This window comes from Sinohyriopsis cumingii, chromosome 4 (genome assembly GCF_028554795.1).
Source record: "Sinohyriopsis cumingii isolate HCF-2022 chromosome 4, ASM2855479v2, whole genome shotgun sequence".
In the NCBI taxonomy this organism is placed as follows: domain Eukaryota; kingdom Metazoa; phylum Mollusca; class Bivalvia; order Unionida; family Unionidae; genus Sinohyriopsis; species Sinohyriopsis cumingii.
The window spans coordinates 25178710-25189585 of NC_142964.1; the positions used below are offsets into that span (position 1 = coordinate 25178710).

General features: G+C 37.4%; 1 protein-coding gene across 1 annotated transcript; it reads left to right on the forward strand.

Annotated features, from left to right (window-relative positions):
- The first annotated feature begins 2419 nt into the window (after positions 1 to 2419).
- LOC149800827 (uncharacterized) lies at positions 2420 to 10019 on the forward strand. The gene is made up of 2 exons (XM_089954828.1): positions 2420 to 2552; positions 8555 to 10019. Exon 2 carries the CDS (start codon positions 8575 to 8577, stop codon positions 9787 to 9789), a length of 1215 nt encoding a protein of 404 aa, XP_089810954.1. The 5' UTR covers positions 2420 to 2552; positions 8555 to 8574; the 3' UTR covers positions 9790 to 10019.
- The last annotated feature ends 857 nt before the right edge of the window (positions 10020 to 10876 follow it).

Here is a 10876-nt window from a genome sequence, read left to right on the forward strand (position 1 = left end):
ATCAATGAACAGATTCTACATCAATGAACAGATTCTACATCAATGAACAGATTCTACATCAATGAACAGATTCTACATCAATGAACAGATTCTACATCAATGAGCAGATTCTACATCAATGAACAGATTCTACATCAATGAACAGATTCTACATCAATGAGCAGATTCTACATCAATGAACAGATTCTACATCAATGAACAGATTCTACATCAATGAGCAGATTCTACATCAATAAACAGATTCTACACCAATGAGCGTATTCTACATCAATGAACAGATTCTACATCAATGAGCAGATTCTACATCAATAAACAGATTCTACATCAATGAACAGATTCTACATCAATGAACAGATTCTACATCAATGAACAGATTCTACATCAATGAACAGATTCTACATCAATGAACAGATTCTACATCAATGAACAGATTCTACATCAATGAACAGATTCTACATCAATGAACAGATTCTACATCAATAAACAGATTCTACATCAATAAACAGATTCTACATCAATAAACAGATTCTACATCAATGAACAGATTCTACATCAATGAACAGATTCTACATCAATGAACAGATTCTACATCAATGAACAGATTCTACATCAATGAGCAGATTCTACATCAATAAACAGATTCTACATCAATGAGCAGATTCTATATCAATAAACAGATTCTACACCAATGAGCGTATTCTACATCAATGAGCGTATTCTATATCAATGAACAGATTCTACATCAATGAACAGATTCTACATCAATGAACAGTATCCTCGCAGGATGAAGTATCTTAAACAGGAATATCTGAAAAAGGAAATTCAGCATAACCTAGAAAAAAAGTAACTGGAGTTCGCCGTGTATTCTAGTACCGAAACCAGATAATACTTCCCGCATCTGCAGAGATTATAGAAAAGTGAACAATGTGACCAGAACAGATTCATTTCTAAGAATGGATGACTGCATTGACATAATTGGAAATGAAAAATATGTAATTCAAATGCAAAGGCAATTTCACGTGTATGGAAGTACTTTATTGCTTGATATATATGTTGTGTTATTCATATGACATCATCTTAGGTAATTTTAATTATATGCATATTTGACTAATATGTAAAACGAAAGCTTTATTACATACATATTTTTAATCTTTTTGCTATGTATGTTTAATTTCTATTGTATGTTGGCTTTTCTCTCCATATTATGTGACTGACCTTGGTCAGTAATTGAATTAAGGGCCTACCTAACTAATGCCTTCCTATTTTGTAGCCAGTATATTACATATCTGATATTTCTCTATGAATTTAGATTATATAATAAGATCATTATTAATTGGAGTTTTAAACATTGCAGATATTAAATACAAGGTCTAGTTTGTTTTAGAAACTAAGAACGTTCTAGAAGAAAATTGTTTTCAGATCTGATGTAAAAATTACCATCATCATGACTCTGTTATTGTGACTTAGCTTTTGTACATAAATGTTGTTTGCATCAGAATTACTCATTTCAGTCTTAACATCAAATGCTTAAACAGTCTTAATGTCGTGCGCATGTTTTAATTTCAGATGATTTATTTATTAAATTATTCATTGAAATTACAATGTGAACACCATTTTCGGACTAAATCATTTTTTGCATTATTGTGAATTCATTTAAGGACTTTTTGGATTATATGATAGCGATATATCAAACTGATGACACATTCGTACAGATGACACTACAAGCATATCAAAACATTAAAACTGGAATATATTCAGAACACCACCGAAATTCATTCGGAATACACTATATTTTTGAGCTTGAGAAATAACTTGTAGGACTATTTTGGGTTTAATTCAGAATACTTTTAAATTGTTTTCAAAATTGTCAACTTGTATTTTAGATAAATCAATTGTTTATTGAAATTTACAAAACACGTTTTACTCGTTTCCGGTACTTAGTTTAAGACTATAGAGTCGTAACAATAGAAGTACCAAAAACAATGAACAATCATGTCTACCAGGGCAGTGTGATAATTACGGCTGTGTTGGTTACTGATATGTCAACAGGCTCTATCCGCTTGTTTAGTCACTTCACTTTCCACAGATTGCACATAACATGTGGCACTTTTACTAATGGGAGCAAAACGCAAGGGCGATAAAGGCTGTGACCTAGTTCAGTGACCAAAAAGTCACTTCTGAGATTATCACTCTTCTATAGGTCCTCTCAGTGATGATCACTGTTAACTGTCCATAATTCCCATAGTTCTATCAGTAAAGTTAAATATATATATATATATATATATATATATATATATATACGACCCAGCAGAATCAATTGTTTTCTTTACAGTACAGGATACAATGGTTTTCAAGTTTCTGTGAGTGAGAGAGAAGATTACGTATCGTATGAGAGCCCACTACAGTCAAATACCGGATGTCAAATTAACCGAGATGTTATGTGACCCTCATTTTCTTTTCTCACAATTCAAACATCCAGACATCTGATCCTATTACGTGCGTAAAATAAATGCTTTCTTTCTTAGTCCATGTTTTCCTCGCTGTCTGGAGTGGTAAGTAGTCATTTGTCTTAAATGCTATTTCTAATGTAGCACTGTATAATCTGGTTATATTCATATTGAAGGGATATATTCTATTGAATTTACGACATACACATACAATCAAAGTCGATCTATAACCAGCGTTGTTTAACTCTATATGTTCTCTAATCCTAAAATATCAACGGAGATGTGTCACTTAACTGCTTCTCTAACATTCTAAGTACAACGCCGCTCAAATCGATTCATTACTAATTTCAAACTTATCTTGTATCAAACACACACAGACACACACAGGGAGAGAGAGAGAGAGCATGTTACTTTAGTCACAAAAGGGGGAGGGGAGAGGTGGGCTGTGTTAAGAGAATGAAAGTACTTTTGCCAAAATGGAATTTAATATAGGCGCCACAGAAACAGTGTAGTATGAGATGTGAGATGTGAGATGACGTCTGCCCTCGAACAGGAATGTCGTATGCTGTCATACTTTTCATCACGCAACGCAAGGAAGACTTACACTGCTGTAAAGTTGCATCTTCTCTTTATCGGGAAATGAAAGATATCAATGCAGATTCACGGAATAATGTAACCCACACAATATGTTCTCTTTATAGAATAATATGGTCAACCTCGTAAATACGTTGCTATGTAATCTTCATAAATAATGAAGGGACAAGCACCAACCCGTCCTCTCCATTTTAAGTGAGCGGCTTATTTGCACAAATGTTGATCTCTTCTCTGTTAACAGAAAGTAAAAAAACACAGATTAGTGTAATTTCCACAATATCTTTTCTTCATTGCATATTCCTTGTACATAAATTCGGATGTGGTGAACTGTAGTAATCAAGAGCTGTACGACTTTAATGGTTGAGGACAAACAATACCAGTTTAATACATGTTTGTACAGACTATTTTTTATGTTGTTCTTGTCGCGCATAACACTGCTCAACTAAACAGATTACTTAACTCATTTTTAACTAAACATACGAAGACAAGAATGCTCCTTAGAATCTAGTAGAATTTATTCAAAACTCTCCTTATAAACTGAACACAGTCTGTTGTATAATCGGAAGCAGTATAAAACTGAAGAAAAAAAATGAAAAGGAGATACAGTATTGATAATTCGCACTGATGTCATCACTGGCATTGAACCAATCAAACCGCTGTATCTGACTAATTCGAGCAGGTGATTGACAAAAGTTTTATCCTTTGAGACCTTTGTCTTTGATAGCAAAGACAATCCTTATAACCTGCTATTTTTGTTTTAAAACTAAATAGTTATAATCAATACCATGTTGAAATATATTCCGAAGATGTTCCAAGATATAGTTTGAGAAATACAATGATGACGAAATAAGACTCCTGTAAAGCAAGACGAAGGATAAGACCTGGTTAAGTCAAATGTTTTCACCTACCGGATATTCTTGTCAAGCCTGTTGTAGCCCAACTGTAGAAATTATCAACTCAATACACCCTTGAATACTGAGGGAATGCGTATCTGCACATACATGCGACAATATGTAATGTGTTTATCTTTAAACTAAAACACAAAATATGCAAATTTGTATGTGATGCTGTATATTAACAATTATTTATGCTCATTTGCTGCATTCTTGAATCATCATTTCATGTCATTAAACACGCTACAATTAACCATCGAATGAAACTACTTGTGTTACAACAAATGCTAGAATGGCTTCTGTTATTGCTGTCTGAAATGCATAACATCACATTTGAATAGCAAACTTCACATCTGAATGGTTTTCTTTTGAATGTCTCCTTATTCACGCCACAAGAAATTCACGTATAAAACTATATTATATACATTAACAATTATGTCCAAAGTATCGAGTGTTATCACATTAATAAGTACTCATAGATATAGCTTTGCAATGCTGCAACGAGAGCGGACAGAACTAGAAAACGCTGGAGTTCAAAATGAGTACCCTGGTTTACAGAAATGGAGGATTGAATCTCATCATCTTCGATAATAGTGTCCAACATTTAAAGGAGCTACCCTCGGGAATATCTTCTTTCTTGTTTACGCCCCTTATTCATGCTGTACTCAGCGGATAATTTTCTTTGCCCAGATGAGTTCATCAATGGTGCGTGGTCTTGCAGTGTGGTGCCAGCTACGACAACCAACTACATGATCCATCATTAGATGCGCCATGATAGGATGTGGATAAGATGCGCTATAGCTTGTTATGAGCGATGTCCAGTTTGAAAAACGTTTGAAGAGGTATGAGCCAAGTTGATTTTCAGATGTATAACTGGTAGCAAGGGTTGTGACCTGAGGACGAATTTCTGTGTCTGATCCAGGGTCCACAAATTCGAAAGGGTCTGCCACAGCCGGGGGCATATTGTCGTCGTGTAGCAGGAATGCTGGTAATAACATATGTTGTGGACATCAGATGAACTGCTTGATCAGATCTAGCAGTGTGGTCTGTGGGCTTTCTGTCAGTAGTAACATGCCATTGCGATTGGTGCGTTGACCTCCTGATACGTTCCATACTGTTGTTGTTATAAACATATGTCTGGTTTGGTTGTGTATGTATGCCAACACTACTTTGCTGTCCGTGTAGAACTTCATGACGTCGGGTTTTATATCCATTTGATCTAAAATCAGTTCCGCTTTTTTTTTGCTGCTAATAGAGCTCAACTTGGCTTTTGTCTAGGAATAATTTGTGTGGGTTGCGGAGTATTCTTAGATTTTTCGACCCCAAGTAGTGCATTCCTTTTGTATCTGTGGTTTTTTAATCAGGTCACGGCTGACTTTGTTTTTGTTGAGACATCTGAGAAGAGACATAACTCTCGGCCCAGTTCTGCAGAGAAAGAGTTTTGCGGTGTAAGTACGCGGAATCAGGAGCTGTTAGAGAGTCAGCAGAGAATCCTTCCACCCCTCCTGTAGCTTTTGTTTTGGGTAGTGTAGTATCCCATTCTCTTGCTTCTGAAGTAAGCTCTTGAAGTAATAACCTCCCATAGATGGTAAATGGGAGATATAGATGTTTTTGTGTCTTACTTGAAAACATTTGAATTCGATGCGCCCGATGCACTAAATTCGAAACTTGGATCATACCTTGTTTTAGCTAGATCACGAGTAAAGATTGAAAAAGAATATGGAATGTGGGAATGGGACTGTATTTTCCTCCTTATATCTTCAGCCTTGCGAGATCCATTTCTCTTGTAAAATGTGTTGCAGTTTTTCCACGATGGGTGTCTGAGGCCTGGCAGCTTTGGCCAATTCGATTTTCATTAACAGGTCTCCAAGATCTCGTAGCTTTTGATTATCTTTGATATAAATAGTTATAAATTTCTATAATGCATCGAAGAGCGAGTTTTCAATGACCTGGGGGGGGGGGTGCGTAACATGCATCCAGTCAGTCCCATACCGTCTTCAGACCTATTGCAGGGTTATATATTTATATGTCCTGACCTGTTCCTCTTCACATGCTCTGAGGACTCGTGTCCTATGTATTTTTACAATACATCAAGTTCCTCTCTACGGTCGAACTTGAAGAGCACCGTGTTGACGAGTTCATGGCGAGTTCAGATATTTGGCCAAAGTCTGTCATACATCTCGCTTCGACATGCGAAATTGAGGCACATGCGGCATGTCATCGATGAGTGAAGCAGCATTCGATGGTGGGTTCATGTGCGATTGGTCAGATGCATCTGGACTTTGAAAGGTGTGAGTGATTCGCACAACTGCCTTTTCTGCATGTAATCCTGAAGTAGTGAGTCTCTCTGTGAATACACGTCCGGATTGCAATTCTGGTCTCATGAATCTATGAGCTTGTAAATGTGTGGAACAGTGTAGTGGCAGCTGACATCCATTGTAAAGCGTACTTAGTACCGATTCCCATCAAGAGGTCGTACATCTTCTTCATATGTTATCGGCGATGCTTCAGCTTTTGCTTTTTACTCCACTGTAGTCATGAGGAGAATGAGCTGTTGCGCATCGCGTATTAGTTTAGTACAGAGTCCATGGTACGCTGGCCATAACCATCGTAAAGCATTTGACTGACAATCCTACCCTGGTTCTACCGCTGCTTCAAAGATATTGTCATGGGCCTTAGTCTCAGCTTCTTCCTTCTCCAGGGCTTCTTCCTCTTCTTGAGGTACAGTGTTTAAATTGACTTCCAATTCTACTTTCCTAAGTGTAGCGAAAGCGGCTGCCACTTCTTCTGTTTCTTCGGATATTGTGCTGACCACTAGCGATCACGTGACCGTTTGCTCTTAAAACCAGGTAGAATACTTTCAACACTAGATGGAGTAACAATATAAAACTTTAAAGAGAACGTTGTATAAGATAGATCACAATTGATGCAGTGAATCGCAGTATTTCTCTTCAATTCTAGTCTAAGTTCTGTTTCCCATGCATAGATTCAATACTATCTTGGAAGCTATACCTGAGTGAAACCCCACCCCACCCCACCCCACCCCACCCCACCCCACCCCACCCCACCCCACCCATTGCTGACTTTCGGGCGTGAAATAGGCCAGATCGGCTCTCCTGCATATTTTTTGAGACGATCAATGGAGGCAGAATTCGCGGTGGTTCAGTGGTAAGAGTGCCTTGTTCCCAACTAATAGGCTGTGTGTTCTTGGATCAGCTTGGGTCTGCTACAGTTGTGGTTCTCTGACACTAGGCCACTGGTTGGTTCATAGAATTTATAAATATATGTTTACGTATGTAATGCAATTAGTAATAATCATCGAACTAATGCACCGATCCGGTGGCCTAAATGGCTAGAGTGTCCGCCTCGGATGCGGGACGTCGAGGGTTAGAGCCCTGGCTTTGTCACACCATGGACTTGCATAACTGGTACTAGCAGCTGCCTCCGTAGGAGCTCAGGATTAAGAGTTTAGTATTAGGACTGGTCGGCCTGTTATGATCATGTGACTGGGTGGGACATAATGCTACATGTCTGCGACGTGATGCCCAATGCTAGACACCACTATAAACTACCAGTCTGTATACATCGTAGCGATATGACTGAAACCTCGTTAAAACAACGTTAACAATCCAAATAACACACACACACATACATCTTACTAATAAGACTTAAAATGGCGCCTATGGCGTAGTTTCTCTGTGACTGATGGGATATTGATGTTTCAAGAATAATTATGTGGCCTCCCGTTGGTTGTGCTAGGTCAAGTGAATATGTTTAATTCGACTTAAAATCAGTAGTTAATGCTGTCACGTGGGTCTACTGCCATAAAGAGAAAGTTAAGCAATCAGATTCATTACGATATTTGGAGTCTTTGACACTTATTATGTTCCTGTTTTAAGTCTGCAGACGCGTTTTATGTTGTACGTAGATATTATTCGAGCTGACAATAAATTCGGGGACAGTTCAGTGGAGATAGAAAGTGCTCATTATTCGGACTATAATATTATTCTAGAACTGTTAAAAATTATTCGGAGGAATTCTGGACAACGCCATCTTGACAGTGTCACCATTCTTGAGGACCAGTACATTTCCGGGATTGAAATTTATAAGGAATTAACATTTATTTAGGACTTTCATAGACCTTTATAAGGACTAAGTAGGATTCACTTCATAATAGTGTGAGTTCCTCTCATATTTCCATTTTAAACTTTGATGATTAAATTGTTTCTTAAATTTTATAAACCTGTTTTACTTCTTTTTTGTTACTTAATTTTGTGACCAAAGACTCGTAACATTACGTCACTGCAGATTCGCGTAGTTCTCGTGGCTTTAAACTCTCTGCCTATATTTAGTGGATTTGAACGATTCAAACTAGGCCAATCGATCAACCAATCCTTTTACTAGAGAAATAATGAATGTTTGGTCTAGTCATATAACGTTTCCATTTGCTATCTTTTTAATATTTTAAGAGAGAGTACATAAAGTGTCAGTCTTTACGTTAATGTAGCTCTTCCTGGAGTAATGCGTTGATAGACGTGTATCAAACTAACATATTTAATTGTAATTTGACCTATCATAAATGATGATACGTTATTATATTTTTGATTCTATCAATTACAGCTGCCCTATAATACAAGGATATGAGGAGTTTGTGGCATCTGTGTTTCGCCATTATGGTGATGGCCATTGATTGTGTACATATGGCAGACGTACCCACTGAGTTGGAAAGCCTGAGGAAGAGGTTGGACATGGTGGACCTAAGGTTGGCATCTGATATTCTGGTTCTACGGAGAGATCTGGACACTGAACGGAGACTGAGAATAGAACTTCAAAATACTGTCCATCAGTTACAAGAACAAAAGTTCACAAACGATCATCCAAAAAGTCCCGAGGAGATGGATATTTTAAGAGCCAATTTAAAGACCCAGCAAAGTATCATCGAACAATTGCAAAACGACGTTCGTAATGCGAACTATCAGAATCAAATTTTGAAAAATGACAACAATGATCTACGACATAACATCATTGTCCTTAAAAAAGCATTTGGCGAAGAAAAGCAATGGAGAAAACAGACGGAGAAAAGAGTTAGTGAACTTAGTTCAAAACAAGAAGATTTGCAATCAGATTTAAGAACAGCTTCTGATCAAGTGAATGAACTCATGGATTTCAAATCATCCACAGAGAAATCTTTAACGAGCCTAGGATCAGAATTGTATCATATGGAAAGGAAACAAAACGAGCTCAATAGTTCCGCCTCAAATGCTAGAAACCAGATGGATGCATATATCGATGGCGTTTCAAATCAAGTTTGTCAACTAAATCTAAGCTATGTAAATGTTTGTCAAAGCCACGGCATGAACAAATCCAGCTGCTGTTTGAGAAGGGCGCTTCAGTCTGTACAAGAAACATTAAAAGTCAATGGTTTGAAACTATCAGAATTTGAAAAGCAAGTTAATCGCCGTGTATCATTTTCCGCTCGAATATCGCCTATAATACAAAACATCACTCCCTGGGACACTATTGTATTCAGTGATGTTATTCACAACGACGGAAGTGCCTACAATCATACAAACGGAAAATTTATAGCCCCCGTCGGTGGAACGTACGTATTCTTTTCGCACATTCTTGGGGCTTCAAGAATACTTGAAACAGCGTTGAAGATAAACGAAGATTTAAAACTTTGGCTGTACTCCGGAGACCCGAAATACTTTGCTCCAGGAAGTAATATGTTGGTTATTCGTATGTACAAAGGGGATTCGGCGAGGATGGTTAAACATGGTCCATGGGGAGAGCAGCCGTTTTACATTCACCATGCGTGGAGTACATTTTCTGGGTTCTTACTAAGTGCTGACTAGAACATTTTAGACGTAAAACTACATAATGTAATAAATCATTAGACATGTACATAATGTTATGATATTATGCAGATTCATATGGTACAGAAACATAAACATTACTATGATCAGAAACACAAACATTACTACGATCAGAAACATAGACATTACTATGATAAATCAAAGAGATATAACAATATATAATAGTTCACATATGCGTTATATCTGTGGATATAAAAGCTCGAAAATTCCATTGATGATACGTTGCGTCGTTTACAACTTTCACCCAATTTCGCTTCAGTGACACATTGTTAATCAACCTTCCCGCTTGCTTGCTGTTCCCAACAAGGCAATTATAAAGGCAATGACCTCTTGCCTAGCACTCAGACCTCATGATTCATAGTCAAGTTTTGTAATGGCTCGGGAAAATTCGTTTTCATAATTAGGAAGCAGTTCTTTAAATTTTAATGCATGGGTTAAGTGTTAAGTGCGGCTTCGGATTTCACATGGTCTATATCTTTGTCAAGGGTATTAAGAGTGTAGTTTACCATGCATTATCGTTATCCATTCATTGTGGCTAGCTTCTTTGATGTTAAATGTTGGGATGTGAAATTAAGCATTTTCTACTAGAAAGTATCATTGCTGTGATCGCTTTTATTCTGATATCCACAGTTGCAAAACATATATGAGTCAACATGGCGCCTATGTTACATTCCCGTTTGTATCTCAAATCGTTCGACCCCATTTAACACAGCCCTCTCCCCGGTCTACAGTGAAATCCTCTAACATATAGCAGATCAGTCTCCCGGACTCGAGACCAAAAGAGTGCTAGTACGAATCCTATCATGGGATCAATCCACGTCGACTACCGTGTGAGTTGTCATTGTGCAGGGCACTATACCTCGGTTGTTTAGATACTAAATTCTCTCTACCGGAAACTGAAACATATCGCTATAAAAAACATATTAATGTGATTTACACTTTATCTTGTCTCTTTCCTGACATAATCCATGTTCATTTTTTTCTGGAAGATGGCGCTGTTCTAGTTGATGTTGCTGTTCTGGGTTTAACGCGACATATTTAGCGCAGGATAAGCTTCACATGGCGG

Coding starts and splice junctions, on each gene's coding strand:
- LOC149800827 (XM_089954828.1), top strand. CDS start 8,575: ATGAGGAGTTTGTGGCATCTGTGTTTCGCCATTATGGTGATGGCCATT.